We start from the raw sequence: 27084 nt of genomic DNA on the forward strand, positions 1-27084 counted from the left end.
CTTGACATGAGTTAGGTTACTCAAAAAAAAGATTTCTATTTGACAGAATTCAAACCACTAAATCAAAGATGAGATAAAATTATAATAAATAAAAAGATACTATGTATTATGTAACCCCTGAACTAAGGCATTGCTTGATGTTTTAATGATACTTTTCTATGAATATCTTATTTTATATAAAAAAAAATATGAAAATTAATCCAACTAAAAAATCAAAAAGTAATAAGTAATGACAAAATATATACTTCCCCTTGAAGTAAGAATCATTTTGTAGATTGTATGATATGTATATACATTATACAATATACATATGTCCAACTTTAACAATAAATGGCTATATATGACAGGTCGTCCTCATGTTTTTCATGCCTAAACCCGAGCAAATAAATAAATGATTAATTATAGGAGGGAGATCTCTAAAACGACAAGTACAAAATATCACACAACATTGAATCTACATAAAGAATTAACAAAATCTGAATGACTGACAGTAATTATAGCATAATAGATTATTAGTGTAGAGAGAAAGGTGGATTTAATTTGATCATCCTCCCTATCGTTTCACACGCATATCTTTCACACATGAAATGATATGGGGTTTTCCATTTTCAGAATATATATAAAGGTGTGGAATCTGCGAAGTATTCTTGTGCTCCTGCATCGTACCAAGAGAACTTCTCAATAAACCCCAGACTTTCTAGCCATTCTGGAATCAGAATTCCAGACACAGCAAGCATTGCCCATCTGCTGTGTATTAGCTCAGCTTGTGCAAACCATTTCAGCAGTTCCGAATCAGATCCTGAGATCAAACCATCCATTTAACATATGATTGGTTTTCTTCAATCTATCAAACAAATGCACGCTTACCTAATCCAAGTGGGTCGAATCCAAAATCTCCTGAAATACTACGAGAACAAAAAATGACAAGGAATTTAGTGATACAGTATGTGTAGAAGAATAAATACAAGTTTTTTTATTATTGAGAATATCAAACAGTATTATGATCAAGATTAATAGAGATTAAAGAGTAAATGTGGATACCTGCCATCGAACCAGGGAGGAGGAGAGTCTTTACAGAAGAAAAATGTGACATCTTTCTCGATAACTTTCTGGGTATTTCCCTATTTTTACAGACCAAATCAGATATTAGTACTGGTATCTAGCTAGTAGTGAAGGAAGATAATGAAAACAGAAACAGGGTAGGGAAGTAAGGCCCAAGGGCCACGCCCCACGCCCAAGGGTCACGCCCCACGCCCAAGGGCCACGACCCACGCCCAAGGGCCACGCCCCACGCCCAAGGGCCACGACCCACGCCCAAGGGCCACGCCCCACGCCCAAGGGTCACTCCCCACGCCCAAGGGCCACGCCCCACGCCCAAGGGCCACGCCCCACGCCCAAGGGCCACGCCCCACGCCCAAGGGCCACGACCCACGCCCAAGGGTCACGCCCCACGCCCAAGGGCCACGACCCACGCCCAAGGGCCACGACCCACGCCCAAGGGCCACGACCCACGCCCAAGGGCCACGCCCCACGCCCAAGAGCCACGCCCCACGCCCAAGAGCCACGCCCAAAGCCCAAACCCTAAACTAAGCATTTTAACTCTAACTAAATACTACTTAATAACTTATGAAAAGCAAGAATTAGAGGAACAACCAAAGTATATCAAGAACTTTTACTTTAACAAACTATCAACTAGAAAACGCAAAAAGTACCATGTTTCGAAGAATGCGGTCATAGTGAGAGAAGGGTTGAGCAAAGGAAAGAGAGGGGTTGAGCGTGGGGCTGTGTCGCCGAGGAAGAGAGAGGGACGGTGGCGCGGGGCTGTGTCGCCGGGGAAGAGAGAGGGACGGTGTCGCCGTGTCGCCAGGAAGAGGAAGAGACAGGGAGTAAAGGGAAAACGGGAAGGAGAAGGGGAAAGGAAAAGGAAGAAAAAAAAAGAAAAAAGAAAAAAAAAAGTAAAAAAGTTATTAAGGGTAAAATTGGAAAAAATTTAAAAAAAAGGTTAAAAAACAAAAACTTTATTAGTAAGGTTAAAAATCAAAATACCCTTCTTTTAAGGGTTATATTATCAAATTTCCCAATCAAAATAGGGTTTTCTTGTGACTCTCTTTTTCTTTTTTCTTTTTTTGGAAGGGCCGAAATGGGGTTTGTAGACCGACTCGGTAATAACTCGTGAACCGGGTTAAAATTACTGCCTTGGGGGTATTTTCGATATTATACAATTAATGACCTTAGTACCTTTGCCATTATAAGATTTTTAAAATGTTATTATTATTTTTGCTTGAAAGAAATATTATTAATATTTAGTTTAAGGTTTATTTTATCATAATATAACTTGATACAAAAATCTAGAAAAGTATAACTTTTAAAATTAATATATTGTTTAATGTGATCTTTTTTAACTTTTAATCAATTATTTCTTCTATTTACAAATTATTTAAACTATACCCCAATAAAAAATAATAGGTACTTAACTTCTATTATTTTATTTTATTAACAAAATAATTGTGGGAGATTAAAATTCTTACTCTATTAGATTCACCTAAATTTTAGGGTTTAGGGTTTTAGTTGTTAGTGTAATTTTTATTTTTTGTTTGGTTTGACCGGTAATTAACCGGATGATAATTGTGTTTCGGGCATCGATTTCGTCCGGATCTCACCCGAATAGTAATAAACACAATTAAATATAACATTATCAATATTTTTATTTTATAAAAGTTTTAAGTTTATTTCTGTGTAATAATATAAATTTTTAATATATTACGATATTTAATATTAAAAATTTAATTTATATAATTTTATTAAAAACAATTTTAGTGAATATGATATAACCGTGGTCCGCTTTGATTCTCCGAAACCATGACGGAGATGGTAGTAAAAACAATTTCCGAAATAAAATAGGAAATAAAATGGGACGGGAGGGTAATTGCATTCACTGCCCTAATATGTTCCATTGCTATCCGTAGTCAATATATTTGAGTTTGTCGTTGGTTACTCGGAAGCCTAGACTGAAGTGGTTAGATTGTCAAAAATTAAACGACGACTTTAAATTCCTATTATCTTAGGATGACTTATCCGGTTGGAGAGAACCCGCAAAACTTTCAAATGCTTAAAGACACGAAATATGATTATCTAAAACGCTATTATTATGACCCTTTAAAGTTTGTATTAGTAAAAATGTGGTATGATCAACAATTATATTGCTCTAATTTAAAAAAAAAAATTGGGTCAATAATTAGTCTTTTCACACTAGTTTGATTTTTGATATAGATTTTTTTTCTTATTATCATGTTTTTTATTTAAATTATTGAAAAAATCATTAAAAAAAACTCTACAAATATTAAAATAATAATGTTATTTAATTGTTTTTATCCAATAACACAAACAAATTTAACAATGGATCACTTTTTTCTATGGAGGTGGGTGGGGTCAAGTGATGAATCGATTTTAATGAGAAAAGAAGTTGAGACTTTGTTCTATTATGGAATGTTGATATTTTTATGTTTTAAGAAATTTATTTTATTTTGATATTTCTCATTTTACTAACTATAATGCATGTAAATCAATATTCTCATATTAAAACAAAAGTATAGAGAAAGGTGATGACGAGGCAATGCATGAAATAAAAATAAAAGTGAAAACCTGCTGGTGCTGTCTCTCTTTGTGATCTGGAAGATTAAGAAAAGGTTAGTAATTAAAATCTTTCACAATATAAGTAGGTACATTATATATAACAAATATATTGGTTTCTAGGCCAAAAAAAGGTTATCAAGGGCCATTGATGATGATATCTCATGATCAATGAATTCAATGAAATCTTAAGTTAATCAATCGCTGCTGTAGTCCTTGCTATCTTGATCCGGTGTCAATATCATCTTCCTGAACTTCATCATGTCTGCATTATAAGCGCCCGTATCATACATTGAGCTGTTCATTTCGCTCAGCCCACTCGAAGATCCAGGCGAAGGCATTTGTTGACCGCTTTGTATCTTGGGCACCTCAATTAAGTCATCCAATGAAGATGATCCTTCTAGCGTCCGCACCACCTGGCTCATCTTCGGGCGCCTTCTAGCAGAGTGCCTTATACTGGCAGATGTACATGCTGCAAGTCGTGCCATCTCGTTTCTATCAAAGTTACCCTCAAGTCGTGGATCAACAAGCTCGTCGTAGTTTCCATCTTCCAACGCTTTTACAAGAAGAGGCCTGGCCTGTTTTTTTTTTTATAAACTTTATTAGAAACATTAATCAGTTTCAGTTTCAATTCATCAAGATCAAATTGAAGATTACCCAATCGACCAAACTGTCTTCCATTCTACTGGTGGGATCAACAGGTCGCCTACCAGTTATCAGTTCCAATAACATCACCCCAAATGAGAACACATCAGATTTATCACTTAGTTTGCCACTTGATGCATACTCAGGAGCCAAGTATCTGCATTCATTAATTCATTCATTCACCATTTAATCATATGATCATATAATGAATCGAATATATGTTGTAGCCAATACCCACCCGAAAGTTCCCATGACACGAGTAGACACGTGAGTATGGTTATCAGTAGTTAGCTTAGCCAGTCCGAAATCTGCCACCTGATTCGACGAAGAGGTTAATCAAAGATGAAACCAGTCATTCCTTTTATAATAATTCATTACCATGGCCTCAAAGTTGAAATCGAGGAGAATGTTGGCTGCCTTGATGTCGCGATGGATGATCCGAGGATGGCCTGCAAAAGCATATACAAATGAATATATTTGAAAAAATCATGGTTGATTGATATTACATATAAATGGCAATGGCAATGGCAATGGCAATGTCAATGGAAGAGAGATTTATACAATCTTCATGAAGGTAAGCAAGGCCTTTGGCTGACCCCAAAGCAATCCTCATCCTGATTCCCCATTCCATTGTAGGCTGACCCTTTCCATGAAGATGATGCTCCAAGGTGCTATTGGGAACGAAATCATAAACCAACATTCTCTGGCCATTGGTGATGCAATAACCGACAAGGGAGACAAGATAACGATGATGAACGCGGCTAATAATCTCGACCTCAGCTTGAAACTCTCTTTCTCCTTGACCACTGCCACTCTTAAGACTCTTAACTGCCACTTCCTTCCCGTTTTGAAGAACTCCCTTGTAAACATAACCGAAACCTCCTTGCCCGATCATGTTCGATTGAGAGAACCCTCCCGTCGCCACCTCTAGCTCCTCGTAGCTAAAGCTACTCGTGTTAAGACCGCCTAAACCTGCCATGTTTGGAGACATAGGACTAACCAAATTGTATCCCCCACCCGAGAATCCAGAACTGAATTCGTTGCTACCCATTGAATTCGTAGGTAGCTTCACCACATGATCGCCACCATTCCGTTTGTCCCCTCCCTGCCCATGCCCATTACCTACAAAAATCCTTTTGTTATAGATAAGATTAAAATTAATTAATTAATGATGAACAAACAACCTGCTGCTGCAGGGTGTTTAGGATCATAATAAGGCCTTCTCTTCTTCCTCGAAGCACAAACAGCACAGACGATTATCATGGCCATTATCATGATTCCAACAACGGCAACTCCGACAAATATCCCTGTAGAATCCTGTGACGACGAAGATGAATCCTTATGACTTGACTTACTTGATGACGAAGATATCTTTGCCGAAGGGGACTTTCCTGAATCCGGTTTCTGCGATGAAAACCCGGGAGGTGTGGTGGTCGGGGATAGTAATGCTGTATCTTCATTGGGCGGTGTAGTGGTATCTGACGGAGTTTCTGATGTAGGAGGCGGTGTAGTGGTGACCGGGGAAGGATTTGGTTCAACGGGTGTGGTGGTGATTGGTGGAGCTGGTGGGGATAATGATTCGGGTGATGGAGCAGTCACGGTGGTCATTATCGCAATGGAGAAATTCCGGCAAAGATTTGCGGTTGAAGTCTTGCCGGAAACTTCACCTTCGACCGTAACTGCTCGCTGGAACAACTCAGGACCCTGTAAAAGTAGAAGAAGAAGAAGAGATAAAAAAAAGAAGAGTGAAAGAGATAAATGAAATTGAATTACGTACTACGTACCGGAAGCAAAAGAAAATGGAGAAGAAAGAAGAAAACAGGGCGCCCTGGTATGATACTCAACAAAAAAAAAATAAGAATTGAACGATATTGGAATTGGAGGGAAGAGGGAAGGCCTTGTTCTTCCAACCTCCCACTCTGTTCCTAAAATGAAGGGTACTCTGTTTCTCTCCCTTCCTTTCTTTTTGTAATGCCTTTAATTCACGCCGCCAAGAATCCGACCGTTACTTCCTGTTTATTTGGGATATTGTTGTTTTTTTTTTAGAAAATAACTAGCAAATTCAAGGAAGGAAGGACAAGAAGATTTTATTTGAATCATAAGATACAACTAGAACAAACAAACAAACAAACACACAAACACATGCATGCATGCATATGAAATGAAGATGATTATTTATTATCCAAAACACTGATCGGTGGGTAGTGGTCCGGGTAAAGATCCGGTCTGCAAAATTTGTAAACCAAACACAACAACAATGGCAAGAAACGAAAGGTAAGACAAGCCTTCGACGGCTCCCAACAGACCGAACGGACCATTTGGAAGACCTGAACCCGTTTTCGTCTTAACATAGATTGACCATCCGATAATTCCCACAACGACCAGATAGCTCACTCCTTCGAGGGCGCCAATGGAACCGCCGGGGCCTGGTGGGAGGCCACAGCCAGTGGTTTTCAAAGTGTAGAGTGACCAGCCAATCATCGGCGTCGAGATTAGTCCTCCTGCGATTGCTAGCTTCTCCACTGTGCCTACTTCTTCTTCTTCGCTGCTCTGTTTTGCCATGCTCTGTATCTTGAGAGGGAGGCGTAAAGTAGTGTTGCCGGTAACGTAACGTACATTTTTCAGATTCAGACCACGGGCCGACGTCGGAATTGGAGAAGAGAGCAACATGTTACTGGAGTGAAAGAAAGAGGATGGGCAGGCACTGAGCAAACCTAAGCTTTTCTCCTATCCACAACAAAGTCCAACGCACCTTATCTTCAGACAAGTGGACAGATTTTGTTGTGGTTTGTTTGGGATTATTAAGAGAAGTGAAATTTAATGTAAATCATTTAGATAAGTAATATTGAAAGTGTGAATCGAGCCCATATCTAATTGAAGTGTTTAAAATGAGCACATTTCCAGCGATGAAAGATGAGATTTAGAGATTGCATTAACTTCTAGTTGTTTTTGTTTCCAATTAAAAACATACACAAACCAAGCTAAGTTCCAAGGTATAAGAACTATATCATTTTACAACTAAAAAGAAGCAAATGCGGCTTAATTTGAAAAGGAGAGTTTAATCGGCGATTCAGCCAGAAGGTGGTGGAGGTGGAGCCATGGACATCTGCTGCTGCATCATTGGAGGTCTTCCAGGCATCTGCTGTTGCTGCTGTGGCGGTGGAGGTGGTCGCCAGACCATCTGCTGGGGAACCATTCCGGAAGGTGGTGGTAGCTGTTGTTGCTGCATCTGCATCTGCATTTGCTGAGGTGGTGGCATATTAGGGGGAGGTGGTCGGAACTGTTGAAATTGTGGTGGAAGATGATGGATAGGTTGTTGTTGTTGTTGAGGTTGGCCTTGCCACATTTGAGGAGGAGGAGGATGACCGGACATCTGCATAATAGGCTGCTGCTGCTGCTGCATCAGCTGCTGTTGGTACATTCCGGCAGGGTTAGGTGGTGGTGGTCTGGCTACTGCCATTGGCGGAGGAGCCATTATCATTCCCCCATTCGCAGCAACAAAAGGTCTAGGAGGACCACCTTGTAATCCAACCATCCCGTTTGCCTGATGAGGAGGAGGTGCGTTTGGAAGTGTAGGTGGTCCACTCGCAAATAATGTGTGAGGCCTACTTCTTTGAGCTGTCGTATTGCTTGCTGCCAACACTCTTTCTGTAAAAGAAACATATATATATATATATATATATATATATATATATATCTTAATTAGCAAATCAACAGTTTCTGTTTATGTAATCTACATAAGTTTGTTTCCAGATACTTTTGGAAACTAACTTTTCAATTTTTTGTTTTTGAGACGGATTCAGAATGCCTCACCTGCTGGGGTACCATGGCGTTCGCCTTTGGTATCCTTCTTGTAAGCATAGGACACTGTTATCTGACGGTTGCAAAGATATTGCCCATTCATTGCCTGCAACCATTATTATGAGTTAAAATTTAAATAAATCTATAGTTTCCAGCCAAGACCACCAGAAAATCTAGTTTACAAACAAACTTGGTCATTATCAATGGCTAATTGGAGGTCAGAAATATCTACAGCAAATCAGTTGGCACTTTCCACAACTTGTGAGAAAGTCTAGTCTAATAGGAATCTGTTTAGTATTTTAGAAGCTTTCCAATGCACAGTACCTGGGAATAGACATGTAAACTCTATGAATAACATCTTTTAGGCTGCCACTATCAATTTTAAATGAAACCAAAAAATAGGGTAAGATGGACAAGGTACAAAATGGATTTGAGCTAAAATGAAATCCACATAACAGTTTGATAACATAGTGATTCACTAAACCATAAAATTTAGTCTTAACAAACATGTTTTTTGGTGTGTGAAAAGGTATCACAAAAGAGTCATAGCTAAAGATGCCTACGGATTTGAGCTAAAGATAAACATTGTCATAAAGTGACTACGAATCACAATACCTCTATTGCACCATCAGATGCCTCAAAAGAGTCATAGCTAACAAAACCAAAGCCACGTGAGTTTCCTGTTTCGGGATCTCTCATTATCTGTGGAAAAGCAAAGAAATATAAGATAACATGCAATTATAGTCACCTTCTTAAGATAAGCAACGCAATGAACAATTGCATCTCTTCTTTATCAAAGAACATTGCTCACTTCCTACCGGGCTATATGATTTAGGCATTGTTGGTTTCAAAACAAAATACAGCAGACTTTCCACACGGCTACATATACATATGTTAGCACTGCACTTCTCAGTGTATTGTTTTTTTCTTTTCAAAGTGACTCTTTTCAACTTTTATCAGTGTATAAATTATATTACGCAACAAGAAAATCCTACATTCAAACAAAATTATTTGAAATTCATAACCTTGGGATTTGTGACAATAACTCCAAACGCACTGAAAGTATCATACAAAAGTTTCTCATCTACATCCTGCAATGAAAGAATGACACTATCAGTAATATTTAATGACAGAAACAAATTGGCTGGAAATTCAAGCTTCTTACAGGGTCAAGGTTGCCAACAAAAAGGTTAGCTCCAACGTCTAAGCTCTTTTTATCTTGGGATGCCTGGAAAGGAATAGCACAAACAAATAAAACAATCGTTCATTTTCATATAGGTGCAAGCATTTGAACTCAAAATATGATCCCTAATCCCTTAAGAGTGTACAATTACAATTAATGGCAATAATACCTTATTGACCCTTATTGGCTTCCCATATAGCTTAATCATATTCAGCACTTTTATTGCCTGCATAAAGAAAAGAGATCATTAATCATGAGAGAAAATAGACATTAGCTTAAGCAGATGCAGAAATTGGTTGAACCAATCATTCCTACCATCAGACAAGCAAAATAAATAAACAGCTCATAGCTAACAGCTTAAATAAAACATACATAATCAGCATCATCTTCACTGCGGAACTCCACAAAGCCATATCCTTGATGTAGATTGGTGACCCTATCTTTGGGGACATAAACATTTACTGTAATGAAAACAATAGTCAGCAGTGACAATACTTTAAATTTCTTACAAAGAGCAAAAGAGTTCACTGCAAATCATCCTCTCAATTTCTAGTACATAGTACAGAATCATATGATGCAACCCCCCAACATTTTTCTTACACAAAATTCATAATTTAACAAATATAAATGTTATGATCAGTGGTTCTAAGCCAAATGTTGAATATGCACCAAAACGAGTTTCATTTTTGCCTGCATTTATATTTGCATAAGTTGGCCCATTTATGATATTCAAACTTCAATTCAACAATCACCCACATATGATATGTCTATAAAGATCTTCAATAAAAAGAGAACTAACAAAGCACTTAGCAAAACATCTATCTGATTTCACTTTTGCTAAACCACAATACCAAGTTGAATGATGAACAAAGAAAGCCAAACTTACCAACTGGGCCAGCTTGAACAAACAACTCCCATAATAACTCTTCACTTGTCTGAGATAAGAGTGGGAGAATGTATTAGAAAGGATAACAAGTACATAATTCATTTATTATTACTTTGGTTTCTAACCCACTGCATATATCAAAAGCAGGCGAATACAGATTGAAAGAAACCATTTCATGTAATAATTTCCTAGCCTACTTTCAAAAAGAAAAAAGACAGAAGATATTGTCCTAGTCTGAGATACATCAACGAAACAACATAGGTAATCAAAAAGAAGAACCTGAGGATCGAGATTGCCAACGTATGCAGTGGCATCTTGGTTCCTCTCGGCGGAGTGCTGACCGAGCAAGTTGGCTCCGACACCTGGAGCTATTCGGGTCGTCATCTCTTTCTCTCTCTGAAGATCTGGTTTAGGACAGGATGAGACGGCGAAGGCGAAGCTTTCCCGGCTTTAGGTCTAAACCCTTAGACTCCGACTGTACAGTGACGACGGTTATAATTTTCCTTTATTTTTATTTGTGGATGAGAATACATAGATCAGCTCTTAAAGGTTGGACAAATTTTCAAATTCGCCCACAATTTTTAAAATTCGCCGTTATGTTAATTTGAATCAATTTTTGAAGGATATATATTTTTCTCATTTTAACATCTACTTTTTTATTTGTATTATAATAATTTTGTACTAGTTTTTAATATATGTTTGAGCAAATAGAGCATGCAAAGGTATCTTGTTTTTATGAATGTACAATTTTATTTTATTTTTTTTGTATATTGCCCTCTTTCATTTTTAAAATGATTATTATATAATATAGTGAATTCATAAGCATTTTAGCTAGGGGTCACTTATCACCATTCAAACCAATATGATATGAATAGCAAAAAAAAATGATTTGTGAACTGAGCATTCAATATATTTTAATTAAAATAATGGTGTGCGCATTTTTTTTTGTTCAGATATACCAATTTTATATTAGTCTTTGTTTAATAATGATTTTTGTTTAAAATTGTTATTATGGTGGTGTTTTTGTAGTTAATTTTATATAATTAATAACAATACTAATTAAAAATTAGTTAACATACATATTCAATATAAGGTAATGTATAGTATAACTAACCAAATAAAGATCATATTTAAATTTATAACCCATTTGTCTGATATCATTTTAATTTAACAAAATATTGTTTTATACATAAGATAATAATAATAACTATCTTTATATCTTAGGTTTAAAATCATTTTATATTAATACATCCAATATTTGTTTGTTAATAATTTTATGTAATAAACCAATAGGGACACATAACTCCTATTAAATTTTCAACTCATTTAAGAAATTACTCATCATTTCTAGACATAGCAAATTTTTAGGTTTCGGGATATTTGAACCGGACCCAAATTTTTAGGTTTCATGATTGACCAGAATTTGACCGGTTCTGACCTAATGGGTATGATCCGAGATTTAGATTTGAAGTTTCAGAATTTTTTTTTATTTTTTTATTTTTTTTATGATCATTGCTCAAATCTAAAAATGTTTCCAATCGAACAAATTTACAAATCAACCCTTCATGATGTTAGGGATGACCATAAGAAATTTACATCTAGTTTGATCCTTAAATTTAGTACATAATTACAATTAACATTCAAACCTTATTTTAATATCATAAACAATATTTTTTTTATAATGGGGGTAAACTAAACATCTTTGACAATTGAAAGGGCTAAAAAAAATTGACCTTCTCTCTCATCATATTCCATTTTGATCAAAAGAATGGAAGACATGCTTCACAATATTAGACCTTATTTTTTTCAGATTACATTCAAAGATCAGATTTCTCATTTCTTTCAGTTTTATTCTATCGATTCTCTTGTTTTCAGATTTCTCATTGTGGGTGTTTTTTTCAGATTACATTCAAAGATCAGATTTCTCATTTCTTTCAGTTTTATTCTATCGATTCTCTTGTTTTCAGATTTCTCATTGTGGGTGTGTGATGACTGCCTAAGCAGAGGTTGCCCGTGTGAGTCGGAAATGGAAGCTTCTAAGTTCTAATGTGCCGTCATCGTTGTTCAACGAAGTTGATAAAAAAATGACAAATCCAAGGAATCCAATTCGAAATCGGAGCTTAAAATGCTACAAATCGCGGACGTGTTTTTGAATTTGAAGCTAAATCCGATGGCAAAGGAGTTCATCCCTGCTGCGTACTTGATCAATCGGAGTCGCGATCAGTTTTCCGATGGCAAAGGAGTTCATCCCTGCTGCGTACTTGATCGATCAGAGTCACGATCAGTTTGCCGATGGAAAAGGAGTTCATCCCTGCTGCGTACTTGATCGATCAGTTCGGTTCTGGACTCGGTTTATTCATTGGGTACATGAACCAATCGACACAGAAAATCAAAGAAACTACCTGAACGGTCCACTTTGCCATGCCTAATCATTCCTTTCATATTATTAGTAACAATACTTCTTTGAAGCTAGTATAAACCCATAATCATGACTTTCATTTCAAGACCACAGTCACGAAAGAACCTAACATATCTCTAGTATGTTGGGATTTGAATAACTATGGATAATTTAAATATAAACTTACAAATTATTGTGATATCAGTCACAATAACAAAGAAAGTAATATAAATAATTGAAAAAGGGTGAAATTTCCAACTAGAAATAAAACAGGCATGCATGTATTATAGTTGAAAATGATACACAGAGAAGAAGCAAGAAGGCAGTATATGTCAAACAGAAAATCAATCTTGCCTAAATTCTGCTTGCACCACTAACAAAAGATTGTACCTTTTTGCACTAAACATATTAAAGTGAGCAGTTTTCACCATTACAAATCATGATCCTCATTGATTATTTCTCAGGACTGACCAAAAAAGAAAAGCAATTGATAGATACTAAAAAGATTAAGTAGAAAGGAGTGATCAACTTGCCATGAGATTGATAATGAAATTTGAATCCCAAGGAGTAACTAGCAAAGCTTATGGTAGTGGAGCTGCTGCTGCTGCTTTATCTTCTTCTTCATCATCATCATCATCATCTTTTCTTTCAGCAGGAGTAGTAGTAGTAGCTCTAGTACTGGTATTATTATTATCAGAATACAAACCAAGTTCCTTCTCAAGCTTGGCCCAAGCATTCAACACATTGGGAGGGAACTTCTTCTTAATTGTTCGAGACATCCCCTTGGCTTCCTTCATTGTCTCCGGCTTAACCAGACCTCTCATCAAATGTTGCAAGGTCCCAAAATTAGGGATTTTGTTGAACTTCACGCTGTTCTTGAAAACCCTGTAGCCTTGAACGAACCTCCCGTGTTTGGACATATGAAATATCAATGCCCGAAAAGTCGTGGCATTTGGTTTGCATCCATACTCTTCCAATTTATTGTAAACTTCCTTAGCCTCATCCATCTTCCCAGCCTTGCAGTAACTTGTCATTAGGTAATTGTAACTAATCGTGTCTGGTTTGATCCCTGAATTGGTCATTTCATCAATCAACTCCTTCACACTTTCAGGATCCCCACCACTGGCATGCATAAGGCGAACATTATGAGCAGTAGCATCAAGTGTATACCCTTTCTTCACCATCTCATCCCAGATTTTCTCACCCTCTTCAGCCTTCCCCTGTTTATAGAAGGCACTCATGATAGTGGTATAAGTAACATTAGTGATTTCAATCTTCTTCATTTCCATTTCCTTCAACGTTTCCATAGCGGAATCAGGCTGTCCCGCCTCACAAAATGACTTAACAAGCACACCGTATGAAATTTTACAAGGAGAAAACCCATACCTCTTAGGCATTTCTTCAAACAGCTTGAGGACATCATCGAACTTACTCGATTGAATATAAGCCGATAGGAGAGCATTAAACGAGATTGTTGACCGAGGCGTACCCAGTTCCTCAAGTTGATGATATGTTTTCAGGGCGTGATCAGTCATTCCAACGAGTCCATAAGATCTGATGAGAGTTGATAAATAAGGTTCCTCCTTGATCTTGGGATTCTCCTTGTGAGCTTCAAGGAGCTTTTCAATATCATCAAATCGACGGGAGCTGGCGAGACGCTTGACGGTGAGATCCTGTGCATAGCGAGAATAGACAGGGGAAGTGTAGTGGTTAGACAAGGAAGAGTAGATTTGAAATGCCTTGTCTGGATCGAATTCGGCTTTGAGTTTCGATTTGGCTTTGGAAGCGGTAATGCCTGATGTGATAGGAGTAGTTGCGGTGGAGTCCACGGAGACGGCTGCGGTTGCAAAAGTGGCGGTGGAGGATGAGGCGGCGGCGGCGGCGGCCGAGTTGAAGAGGTGACGGGCTTGGCGGGGAGCAATGGAAGAAGACATTTTGAGGTTTAGGGTAAGGGTTCTGCGATTCTAGAGTAATATAAATCATTTTATATATGCAGAGAAAGGTGAACAGTAACTCTTCTTTTTTCTTTTCTTTTTTTAAATGAAACAATTTCATTTTATAATTAATAATCAATAATTAATTTTTTTAACAAATATTCATTCATTAGTATTAAAATTTTAAACTTAACCAAAATTTGTAGAGATACTTCCAAATTTGTTAATATATATAAATAATTAAAATATACTTTATAAAATTGTTTCATCAAAATTAATATCTTAATAAAATATTTAAAAATAATAATTTTTAATTTGTTTTCTTCCTAACAACATCGGATTTGAGCTTGGTCATAATTTTTATAACTAAATCTCATTGTTATACATAAAATAATATTTTTTAATTAGCTGCAATATGTTTGACTTTAAAAACAATATAAATAAATTAAACATAAATAAATTGCAAAATTAATTATCAATTGAAAAAATGTGCATTTTTATGTTTTTTTTTCAAATATTCAGATCATGATAAAAAAAATTACAGTCAACTATAATTTTAATGATTTTTAAATAAAATAATAATTATAAAAATTAAATGTTATATGACAGCCTGGGAGTATAATATGACCTAATTTAAAATGTTTTAAATACACCTTACTATACAAATTTAGATAAAAAAAAAATATTTAATTGAGATTATATTTAAAACTAAACTTAATTAGAGAAAAAAAATAGTGATATAGGGGCGGCAATAAAATTACAAATCTGGTTCAACGGAGAGGATTTGTAAGTAAGATATATGTAAATTGTAATATATATTTATAATGTTATTGAAAAATACATTAATATATTAAAAAAATAAAAGATGACTTAGGGCTACATTATGCCAGTTCCAGCATAAATTATAGTTTATTTTTTTAAAATAATAAAGTATACATCTTGTTGATATTTTTGTTTGGGTTGTAAATAAATATGAACATTTGTCTAGGTGTTCTTAAGTTTGATGAGTGACACTTCACATTAAGTGATAATTTATCATTATTATGTAGTATGATGATGACTTCATTATTATCTCTATTGAATGGTCCATATTAACTCTAAAGTAAGACTATTGAATTTGAGAAATTAGTGAATGAAGGTCACCTTTTTACCCCCTCAAAATTCTCTAAGGAGAATAACCACGACAAAACACCTGATTACTTGTTGTAGGGTATCAACATGTGTAAGTTGCAAAAGTACATATCGACACAAAATTAGGTTTTAGAAGAATGAAAATCATCTCACAAATGAAATACAGAATCAATATGGCCAATACTTCATTCCAAATTGTTAAGTGTATTAAGGTATTAACACTACAAAGAAAAGACAGTATTTAATAGGATTGTATATGTATCACACATTGAGAAATCAAAATAAATATGAATTTCTTATAAGAGTAAGACTAATAAACTATAGATACTCTCATGAATAACTTTTGAGTAGTGGTTTGCTCGAATGCATTTGTAATATATTTTCCTCATGAGTAACGATACACGGGTTCGGGGTGTTACATCCGTCTAACCTAGCTAGACAAAACTAACCATGGATGAATCATTGGGACTTGCTATTTGGAACTCCCATCACCGTTCCTCAAAACCCATATTAGTCCATTTGAAATGCATCTCTTTCATGAACTGCAGGATATTGAACAAAGAAATAGTGGAAAGGGCAGCATGTGTATTCATTGAAGTTAACCACAAAGCACATAATATTAGTTTCCAAATGCCCACAACAACGGAATTGCGATTATGTGACATTATTAAATTGCTTATTCAAAATATATAAGGAGTTAGGCAATAAACTATCTGACCATTGTGTATTCATTGAGAGTAATATCTCTACTAAGAGATGCATTTTAGTGGTTTCATTAATGATTATGGTTAATTAAAAATAGATTTGGAAGTGCAAATGAAGTTAAACAAAGAAAGCAAGATTCCAACAAGCATCCAAACACAACAAACTACATATGGTTAGATTGAACTCATTCTTTGTCGAATGGGAAATCTCTAAAGTAGTTGAGCACCAAATAATCCTAAAATATAGGTTATGACTTCAACAATGCAGTTTCTGATTTATCTCAACAAGTCATTTTGTGGTGATCTGTGGGGGTTTAGGACAATTGTGTGATGTGATCTTTATCTTTTTCCAACATGCTTATTGTTGTATTGTATCCATTGGGCTTGGAAACTTTTGTGGTAGGATCAATCTTATGTTTTTCAAACATTCACTTCGAATATATCTTTTTATATCATAATCTTCTTTACTCTACAAACAGAGCATGTATAGTTTGTCAAAATAATACAAGGAAACTCTGAGCAAAAGAATGAGAATACCTTTCTGAAGGACCCTTTCGCTTTCTGTTATTATTAACTGCTACAGGACACACTGAATCAAGGTAACAAAAATGAATTTAGCAAATTTTGAAATATGAAAAGAATATTCCTCCCAAAGCCAACCAATCTAAGGTGTGTGTTTTTAAAGAGATTTAAGAACACACACCTTGAATTGGTCTGTTTAATTGTATTACATATATTGTACATAGGATGTCTATGTTAAATACAAAGATTACATTTTAACAAAAGGAAATAAGTTGTACCAATTGTAATCAAATCACCAATCAATCAGCAAATCAATTTATCCCCAAATTGATTTGTAACATTCCTATTAGATCGAATTGGTTGGCTTTGGGAGGAATGTTCTTTCCATATTTCCAAAGCCAATCAATAAATATAGTTTACCAGATATCACAAAAATCAAAGGAAGAACTATTAAGTATCATGATGCATACGGCTCGTAGAAAATTGGATGTCAAGAGCTTCTTGTACCACCATATTTTTTCGATAACTAGATGAGCAGTCACTCCTTTCACCAATATATTTAAGTGGTATCCAATCCTGGCAAGAAACAAAAAGAAAGGGAAATGAAACTGAAGAGGCACCTTCTTGAGAAAGGTTACAGTTAAAATTTGCAAACATCAATCATTCAATTTCTGGATGTTAGGAATTTATCAATTTATGTGTGGGGGTCACTATATCAGGATCTTATAATAAACTATGAAATCCCTTCCATAGATGTACTGACAACCTTGGCCTTCTTCCTAGATCCACCTGAGGTAAGATGTTCCATTGAGGGTCGCATATGCCTAGCAGCGCGAATAGGATTGATACATAGCTGCAAGACAGGAGATAAATTAGACGACATTTCAGAAAATGTGAGAAGTTGAATCGATGATATAGAACCCGTAACCACGTGTTCATCTTTTAATTTGGCATTCTCAGACTATAAACAACTTGTAGATGTCAAGATATTTCATATTCCCACAGCACATAATATCTTCTCAACTCATTTTGCGAGGAAAACAAACCTATGCTTTCAAATATACTGCTGATGTTTGAAACACTTCAAAATTAAGAAGCTTGTCCTAGAAAATTGGCATGAAAAGTCTGAGGAGAAGGTACCCAGATTGGCAGAGAAATTATATGACAAATTCACAAGATATGTAATTTCCTACATCAAGTAGAAAGTTAGTGACATGAAGCAAAGTAAATCCTAATGAGTTCACTATAGAAAAAGATTTCATGTTGCATCTTTATAGATAACTTTTCTCTACTTTTCACAAGCTGTTAACAACTACATAACTTTGGAAGTCTGAAACTCTCAATGCTCTAACTGAAAAATGCTCCTTATCCTGCACATGACAGTTTATCGCAAAATGGACACATAAATTTCACAAAACTTGGAACAGGTGCATGTTAGAGGCTGTTATATTACAGTGAGAAACATAGTAAACAATAGCATCACAAAGGACCATTCATCGAGAGAGGGTTGCTCTTTTGACAGCAGATATGTACATTTCATGAATAAGATTACCTTATCGCCAATTAATATTCCAACAACTCCAGCAGACGTCTCCTTTGAACACATTGTAGAATTCAATGTCTGGGACAATCAGGAAACTCAGATCTCTAAGGTAAAACTATACATGCAAAACTTGCCAGAAAAGTAAAATCAATGCTTAATGCAACATGTTGACACAAATCTTCTTCAATGTACAATGTACAGGACAACAAAGCTCAATTCAAAACCTAAAGAGTTCACCACTAATAATACAACAATGGTAACAGAAAGACAAACTTAAACCCATAATGAATTGGACAAGAAAATTACTAGTGTTGACATCTTTTGATTAGAATCATGAGTAGTTATCAACAGACAAATCTTAATGGGTGCACTCTAACCTGCCATTCAAATGAATCCACATGTTTCATGTTTCCGTTAGTGTTTACTTGTACCAATGTGGTAAAACAGTCTTGTTTTTTTACGCGATAATACTTAACCCAGTGAAAAGAGTCGGCTTGATCATCCGGTTTAAAAAACCGTCAATCATCCTATTCGGAATCGGACAATCAGTTTATATTTATACCCTAAAATTATTAGGCAAAATACAATGTATAATTATCCAAACAAATTAAAACCGAATATAATAGATTAGGTAGATAAAACCCATTACCAAAAATTATTAATTTTTATCATCTATAAATATCATTTATTTATTTTTATTTTTTCTCTCTTTCAGTCTCGTGAATCATCTCTAACCTAAAATATCATATTAATGTTGACAACACATAACTATGTTTAACCTAATAATTTTATAGCTTAGATAATCATAAAAATCATAATAAAATAATAAAATTCAGAACTTAAATTTGAATTAAATAATATTAATATTGTTGCTGAGAATCTATCAAAAGATCAAACCAATGGATTTAAACAAGGCTGAACACAGCTATAGGAATCTGGTAGAAAAGGATAGTGCATCTGTATGGGACTTAACATAGACAGTCTCTTTGAAAAAGAAAAAACAACTTTTGTTTGATATAACATAAAAAAAACATTTCAATCTTATTTTTTTACAGCTTCATTTAGAGGAATAATCATTTTATATGATTTCAATTCAAATAAGTAAATATAAAAACAATACGATAGTTTAATAGAAAGAATCGTGTTTGTTTAAGAGATTGATGTTAAAATTTTAATTTCGAAAAAAAAAATATTTATTATTTATTTTATTTTTTGAAAGGGACCCATAGCCAACTGGCCACTGAATTAGAATAATAATTAGGAGCTTTGAACTGAGAAAATAGATAAAGCTACCTAGACAAGTCAATCACAATCATGATGAACATAGGAGAAAAGTCCTTCCTAGCTTCCTTATATAGTTGTTTGAAGTTTAAATGTTTGTTGTTTTTTTAGGTTGTTTGGATTGTTATTTAATATAGATTATTACAAAATTATATAATTTGGAGTTATAATTGTGATTTCTTTTAAGTATTAATTAATTAATTAGAAATTTCTCAAGATTTTGTTTATGTTTCTATATAGTGATGTTTCATAATTTGGGGTTATAATTGTGATTTCTTTTAAGTATCAATGAGTTAGAAATTTTCTCAAGATTTTGTTTATGTTTCTATATATTTATCTTTCCTTTTGTGTTGTATTCAATTTTTTCATGGTATGGTCAAAGACTATTTTAAATGTAATTAATTTTGTTCAACCAAAGTCAATAATAAATGATATTTTTTTTTTAAATAAAGAGTGTTTTTAATATTTAGTTGATGATATAAAGTAGGGCAAATTATCTGAACGGTCCACTAATTTTTCTGATTGCTCACTTTTAGTCTTTAAATTATTTTTTAAAACAAATCGCCCTTCAAACCGTTATGTTTAACTAAGAAGTTGACGGAAGGGTCATTGTTGGTATTTTTAAAAGTTGAAGAGGCGATTTGCTTTAAAAAATAATTTAAAGGCTAAAAGTGAGTGATCAGAGTAATTAGAGGATTAATTTGTCCTATAAAGTATATAATTAAAAGAATAAATTGTTGATTGAATAGTGAACTTTTGTTTAAATAAAAAATATTTGTTCCTCCTACAAAATTAACACAATATCTTACTATTATAATATTAACTAAAGTCAAAGTGTTTTTAGCGACAATTGGACCTCAAATTCTAAAATACAAACACTTTTCATTTAAGTTATTTAGAATTAATTTAAAATAATCACATCAAACAATCAAACAAGCATAATGTTATTTATCACTAGAATGGGTAATAACGAATTAAGTGGGGGTGAAAAGTTGTGTGGTGCATATGTGTATCCATTTTATGGTTGAGTACTTTTAGGGAAGACTTGTGACTAAGAAAAAAAATGATGAATATGGATTCCCAAATTTATATTTGTGTTGTGTTTGTAAAGTTTTTTCATACTATGATTATGATTTATGTGGTGTATTGCTCTGATTAGTTATTAATAAATTAAATTGACTATTTGAAGATATTTTCTTTTATCTCAAATTGATGTTGATGGAGAAGATGGTCTCATGGGTATTTTGGGTAAGTTATCTAATACTCACATCAATAATTGTGAACAATTGGAAATTTGCAATTTTTTGGGTTCATAAATGGTTTAGGAATTACATTGTGACATATTAAACAATTTTTTGTTTCATTTAGTCATAGTCAATCTTGTTCATTTAGCTTATTCAAACTCAACAATTGAGGCTAAATTATAGAGCAAAGGAATTCGCCTCGGAGCATTAATCATGCACCACAACTCTAAGCAAATTTAAAACGTGACAAGTGTATTTTGAACGGATAGTTTAAACTAAGAAGTTTTGTTCAAAATATTCAATATTTTTAATTTTATTTTTATTAAAAACGTTTTAAGTTAATTGGGGCATAATTATGAGAACATGCTATGATTATATTTTGGTAATAAATATTCTTTTTTGGTTTTTAATTTTTTCATTGGGTGTAAAATTAAAAATAAAAACATTTAATTTTTTTAAATTAATTATAATTGTGACAAAATACTCATTTTATATGCAAAATATTGATACAATACAACATGCTAATATTCTAATTATGTGGAATAGATTATCAAAAGGTAAACATAAACAATATTTTAAATATCAAATTATTTAATCAACCTTTATTATTAGCTCAAGAATAAATTGTTATTTTTTGAAAATTGTCCACATGTAATAAAAATATTTAAACAAATTAAAAAATCACACAAATAAAAATAATAATACATCCTCCAACAAAATTATTTTGTAAATTTTGAGAAGAATGAACTCCCAACTATTCTCTCTGGATTATAATAATAATAATTATTACCTTTTAAAAAAAGAGAAAAGTAATATTATTATAATCCAAGTAAATCAAAATTCCAACCAAAACAAAAAAAAGAGGGACAACCATGAGCCCTTTATGATATATTTATGGCTAACGTAGATTACATGTATAATCGATAATTATCCATAAATTACACCAACTATCTAATTTTGCTAAAGAAATGTTTTTATCTCATTTATTATCTATGTCTTGTTTGATTTTTCAAAATTGTATTTTCAACTAGCTCAAACCCTCATTTCATTCATAGTTACAACTTACAAATAGAATGACTTTATACTATAATGATAGTGATGCAATAAAATAAAATATATGTAAAAAAAAAACTAGGTAAAATTAAAAAAAATCCTAATATACATCAAACCAAACCAGCTCACATGAGAAATGAAGATCAGGAATTGAGAATTTTTCTGTAAAAGATAAAATATATTTATTTTTAACAAAATCGAGGACTATTGATTGTTCGACAAAAGCGATTTGAATAAAAAAGAAGCATGGACATGAAAAATTAGACCGCCGACTTTTATCAATTTACAAATTCTTCGACCATACGACGGGAGTTGTATACAAAGCGCGGGAACGAATTTACCGCCATATAGCTTATCGACGATTACTAGGGATGCCAGACTTGGATTTTAGTGTCGAATCATATTAGAGTCCTACAGCTAAAAAAAAGAAACTTCAACTAATTGATATTTTCAATCACAATGCCAAACTAATCAAACTAGAATTTGTTTTATTTATAAATTTTATATATTAATTCAAAAAAATTATAAAAATTTACAAACCATAACTCAAATTTGTGAGAAAAATCCAAAATCAAACAAGGCCTTATTTGTAGCGCGGAAAGTGAACGTGAAGTGCGAGGTAGAGACTAGAGATACGAGACGACTCTCTCTCTGCAAATCTCCCCCATCTCTCTCTCTCTTTTTCTGTCCTTATCTTCGTCGACTCTTCCAGCAACCGACTCGGCGCGCTGTGGCTCTTGCACTGGTTCCGAATTTGATTTATTCCCAGAAACTTGTCGGTAGACGCGTTAGCTTAACAGTGGAAGCTAGATTCAAGGGAGAGATATATGTAATGGAATCATATACCCATCTCTCTTAATTTCTCACAGGATTTCTCATCGTTCGATTTCGCCACTCCGACCCTTTCAAGGGTAATTGATTTCGCCGCCGCCGGTGGGTGGGAAATATCCGGCTAAAGCTTACGTCTTGATCATCGTCTCTCGTTTTTTGTTTTGTTTTTGGTTTTTACATTTGTGAATTCCGATTCCGATTTATTTATCATAGTTAATCCCCGATCTGGAGTTTGGTCAGCGGTTGATTAATTTCGGTAGGTGAGAGCGAACGAGCGCAAAAAAAGCAAAAAGATTGACTGGTAGATGATTGATTGATTGAATGAGATTTCTGTCGAAACCCTAGAGAAATTTCAGAGGGTATGATAAGATAAGATTTACCCCTTTTGGGTAGTAAGTAAGTAAGTAAGTAAATCGATTAACTGACATAACCATGCCGGCCGACCTGGATAACTCGTCTGCTGTAAACGATTCAACAGTTTCAGGTGAAGCTAGTGTTTCTTCTTCGGGAAATCAAGTGGTGCCAATGCCACCTCCGACCAAAAAGAAGCGAAATCTTCCTGGAATGCCAGGTATATATATTAGAAACAAAACATACATTTGATTATTAAACTGTTTGAAACTGGAATACGTTATCTATTCATTTTTTTTTTGCAGATCCGGATTCTGAAGTGATTGCTTTATCACCTAAGACTCTTCTAGCGACAAATCGTTTTATCTGTGAAATCTGCAACAAGGGTTTTCAGAGAGACCAGAATTTACAGCTTCATAGAAGGGGTCATAATCTTCCTTGGAAGTTGAGGCAAAGATCGAGCAATGAGATTAGGAAACGAGTTTATGTTTGCCCTGAACCCTCTTGTGTACATCACCATCCTTCTCGTGCTTTAGGTGACTTGACAGGGATCAAGAAACACTTCTGTAGGAAACATGGTGAAAAGAAATGGAAGTGTGAAAAGTGTTCAAAGAAATATGCAGTTCAGTCTGATTGGAAAGCCCATTTGAAGGTATGTGGAACAAGAGAGTACAAATGCGATTGTGGAACACTCTTCTCCAGGTAAGCTTTCTTCAAACATCTCATCAATCATCATGTTTGATTTACAATACCATTTTGGTATCTGAAAACAAGCTTTTTCTTTTTAAAGGAGAGATAGTTTCATCACGCACAGAGCATTTTGTGATGCACTAGCGGAAGAAAGTGCTAAGGTAGAACCTTCCCCTGCTGCGGCGGCTCCGGCCAAGCCGCAGCCACCATCTCCTCCTCCTCTTCCTCCGGCGGCGGCGGCAGTATCCCAGCCGAAGTCTGCTGATTTGGCATCCTCTGTCTTACCTTTACAGAATTCAGGTATGCAGCTTTTTAAATAGGATTTTTGCCAGTTTTACAATTTGGGTTAAATAAAGCAAACTGAAAAAAAAAGAGATCTCTGTTGTTTTATCTGTTCTTGGATTGTAGCTGTTTTTGTCTGTTACTGTTCTTTGTTGTCTTTTGCAAGTATATAATAAATGATAAGAGATTATTATGAGAGAAGTTGGGCATGCAAAATTTGCAGAATGTTCTTAGAAACGAGTTTTTAATAATAATATGTTTCAATTCAGAAATCTTCTGCAAGCTATTTGTTAATGATAAACTAACCCAAAAAGCATTCAAAAGTTGAAAAAAGAGCGATCTTGAAGTGGGTTTTGAGTATATTATTCTTTTCCATAAGCTATTAACTAAAGATTATTAAAAGGAAAAGTAACTTTTCTGCATATGCATATGCTTATGACTTTTCCTCTTTTCTATTCTCTCATTGCTTTTCAGCAGCAACACCGGAAAATCCCAGTTCTTCTCCGACTGTAGAAGATGCACCACCACCACCCCCACCTCCGCCTCCGGCGCCACCTACTCCTCCTCCGGATCTGTCCAGGGATTCAATCGGAAGCCCATCAAGTAATGGAAACACAGGCAGCAGCATGTTTGCGGGTTTATTTAGGTCATCATCGAATCATACTGGAAACTTACAACAACCTCAGTCATCTAGATTTACAGACTTGCTACGGGCAATGGGTCAAACCGAGGACCCAATAGTACCAGATCCATGTACCGAACCCGTCTCTTTATGCCTTGCCCCAAACTACGGGTCATCATCAATTTTTGGTCAATCTGGGCAGGACTACATGCAATATGTTTCTCCACCTCAGCCTGCTCTATCTGCAACTGCCTTGCTACAAAAAGCTGCCCAAATTGGGGCAACTTCATCCAACGGATCCCTTCTGAGGGCACTCGGGATAGTTCCATCCGGACCATCTTCTTCAAGGCAGCAAATCGAAACAGAGAATTCTCCGTCTTCAATTACAGGTGGGCTTAGGCTGGGGCTGCCTTGTGATGGCGGTTCTGGTCTTAAGGAACTAATGATGGGGACACCTTCTCTGTTTGGTCCAAAACAGATAACTCTTGATTTTCTTGGATTGGGAATGGCAGCTGGTGGTGGCCAGTCGGCCCTGATGTCTTCAATGGGCGGTGGTGGTGGTGGATTAGATACAACATTTGGTGGTACGGAATTCAATGGAAATGACATGGGAAGGAGCTCATGAAATTGCAGTGGGGACCCAAGAAACAGACAGAGAGACAGCTGTGACTGTGAAGTGTACAGGAGGAAGGAGGAGGAGGGCCATGTCGTATTTATCAGAGCCATATTTTTACAGCTAGATGGCGGGGTTTATGATAATGATGATGATGATTGAAGAAACAACAATTTGGGTTAGATATATATTATTATTATCATCTACTTTTTAATGCCTTAAAAAAAAAGTAGTTGTCTTCTTCTTGAAAACCAAGCATTTATTATAATATATAGTAGTAGCTCTCAACTGTGGATTCCTCAATCTTAATCTACTCAACTGAATTTTTAATTCTTTCCAAATCAAAGTTGAGGAAAGTAGCCTTTATTAATATATTATTATTGGGTTTGAAGTAAAATTGTATTTATAAATCACTTAACCCTTTTTTGGTATTGATATTGGTGTTTTCCAGCTAGAAGATTAGAACCCTAGATGTCCTATGCATGATGTTGACAACTAAAAGGTTATGTCCTAGAGGGGAGTATGAAATTAATACTTGTGGAAGACATACAATTCATGGTTGTCTTTCCCAATAGTTAGTTGTTCCTCTTTACAAGCATATAGTGCATTAATTATGCATATCAAATTAATTACATTTGTTTTTGTAAATGACTTAGGATTTTTTATTATCTAGAGCTAGTTATTGCACAATCTTGTAAAGTTTTCAAAAAACAAGTTGATGATTTTGTTTTGAGCTAATTAAGATCAACTAGGAAAAAAACAATCTTTTTATATGATCCATTCATTTCACTTTTGAAGTATCTTGGAGTGTCATTAAGCAATCTCATCAGGTGAATCTAGATCTACTGGAGCCTATATTTTATGGTTCAAAGGTCACAAAGATTCTGACTGAAAGATAGAGAAATTTCATGTAGGCAAAGACATAACACTAGTAAAACACTTATAATGAGCTACTTAAAAAAAAAAAAAATTGTAATGAGCTTTATCAATGGAGCAAACTCACTTTTAGGGTAAATGGATTATCTCCTAGTCGTTTTAAAATACCTGTTATCGTGAAACGGATGAATGACCGTTTCTTATGACATCAAAATGGGTACTTTTCGAATGAAATTTTTTGTTTCGAAAGGTTATTTTGAATTCAGGAGACGTTCCAAAATGCGCCGGTTAATCATTTTTTTCCACCTCTTCCTCGCATTCCTCAATCGATATTCACCCTCCAATCTTCTAATTATCGTGTGAAGCAGCTTCAAGTATACATGGAAAAATAGATGGTATAAACACGACTGTAAACACTGTCAAAAGTTTAGTTATTATTGTCGTTTGCTAACGTCCTTATTACTGTCAAAAGTTTAGTTATTATTGTCGTTTGCGAACGTCCTTATTATTGTCGTTTGTGAACGTTCTTATTATTGTCGTTTGTGAACGTCTTTAAAATTGTCGTCTTTGAATATTTTTTTTTCCTATGTTTTGAGATGGTAGAAGAGTGTGATTAAATATGGTGAACAACTATTTATAGTAAAAAAATAAAAGAAATATCAGCCCTCATAATTCAGGTTATTTTTCATGATGTTCTTATAAAGTTTGTTTATATTTTAAAGAATGTATTGAATAATTAATTTTGAATCCATTTCACATCCCCATATATATATATAGTCAAGACACTTATTTCATATAATTTTAATTTACTTGTGCCATATAATAATAAGAATGTTTAAAATGACATGGCTCAATTGGTCACCC

The 27084-nt window shown here is 34.7% G+C and overlaps 6 protein-coding genes across 7 annotated transcripts; 1 reads left to right on the forward strand and 5 right to left on the reverse strand.

Moving 5' to 3' along the window:
• Window positions 1-608: 608 nt before the first annotated feature.
• LOC124939601 (photosystem I chlorophyll a/b-binding protein 6, chloroplastic-like) lies at window positions 609-2247 on the reverse strand. Its single transcript, XM_047480062.1, has 4 exons — window positions 2239-2247; window positions 1042-1121; window positions 868-905; window positions 609-799 (listed from the first exon to the last, which is right to left on the reverse strand). The coding sequence occupies exons 1-4, from the start codon at window positions 2245-2247 to the stop codon at window positions 609-611; spliced, it is 318 nt and encodes a 105-aa protein (XP_047336018.1).
• A 1429-nt stretch (window positions 2248-3676) lies between these two features.
• LOC124937943 (proline-rich receptor-like protein kinase PERK5) lies at window positions 3677-6203 on the reverse strand. Its single transcript, XM_047478281.1, has 7 exons — window positions 6060-6203; window positions 5460-5979; window positions 4837-5397; window positions 4654-4724; window positions 4514-4590; window positions 4288-4432; window positions 3677-4208 (listed from the first exon to the last, which is right to left on the reverse strand). The coding sequence occupies exons 2-7, from the start codon at window positions 5881-5883 to the stop codon at window positions 3828-3830; spliced, it is 1659 nt and encodes a 552-aa protein (XP_047334237.1). The 5' UTR covers window positions 5884-5979; window positions 6060-6203; the 3' UTR covers window positions 3677-3827.
• Window positions 6204-6339: 136 nt separating this feature from the next.
• Window positions 6340-7015, reverse strand: LOC124937950. The gene has a single exon (XM_047478288.1). The coding sequence runs from the start codon at window positions 6943-6945 to the stop codon at window positions 6454-6456; it is 492 nt and encodes a 163-aa protein (XP_047334244.1). The 5' UTR covers window positions 6946-7015; the 3' UTR covers window positions 6340-6453.
• A 166-nt stretch (window positions 7016-7181) lies between these two features.
• On the reverse strand, window positions 7182-10630 carry LOC124937947 (splicing factor 3B subunit 4). The gene is made up of 9 exons (XM_047478285.1): window positions 10425-10630; window positions 10146-10194; window positions 9632-9720; window positions 9429-9485; window positions 9242-9304; window positions 9102-9167; window positions 8692-8778; window positions 8089-8182; window positions 7182-7923 (listed from the first exon to the last, which is right to left on the reverse strand). Exons 1-9 carry the CDS (start codon window positions 10527-10529, stop codon window positions 7346-7348), a joined length of 1188 nt encoding a protein of 395 aa, XP_047334241.1. The 5' UTR covers window positions 10530-10630; the 3' UTR covers window positions 7182-7345.
• A 2172-nt stretch (window positions 10631-12802) lies between these two features.
• On the reverse strand, window positions 12803-14512 carry LOC124937946 (pentatricopeptide repeat-containing protein At4g36680, mitochondrial-like). The gene has a single exon (XM_047478284.1). The coding sequence runs from the start codon at window positions 14475-14477 to the stop codon at window positions 13125-13127; it is 1353 nt and encodes a 450-aa protein (XP_047334240.1). The 5' UTR covers window positions 14478-14512; the 3' UTR covers window positions 12803-13124.
• Window positions 14513-22583: 8071 nt separating this feature from the next.
• LOC124937944 (zinc finger protein GAI-ASSOCIATED FACTOR 1-like) lies at window positions 22584-25779 on the forward strand. Of its 2 annotated transcripts, none has more exons than XM_047478283.1 (4): window positions 22584-23357; window positions 23443-23839; window positions 23928-24127; window positions 24587-25779. In XM_047478283.1, exons 1-4 carry the CDS (start codon window positions 23219-23221, stop codon window positions 25354-25356), a joined length of 1506 nt encoding a protein of 501 aa, XP_047334239.1. In that variant the 5' UTR covers window positions 22584-23218; the 3' UTR covers window positions 25357-25779. The 2 variants fall into 2 exon arrangements, with proteins under 2 accessions (XP_047334239.1, XP_047334238.1); XM_047478282.1 differs by having other exon boundaries at window positions 22585-23357; window positions 24584-25779.
• The last annotated feature ends 1305 nt before the right edge of the window (window positions 25780-27084 follow it).

Source organism: Impatiens glandulifera, chromosome 5, assembly GCF_907164915.1.
Source record: "Impatiens glandulifera chromosome 5, dImpGla2.1, whole genome shotgun sequence".
NCBI classification, from domain to species: domain Eukaryota; kingdom Viridiplantae; phylum Streptophyta; class Magnoliopsida; order Ericales; family Balsaminaceae; genus Impatiens; species Impatiens glandulifera.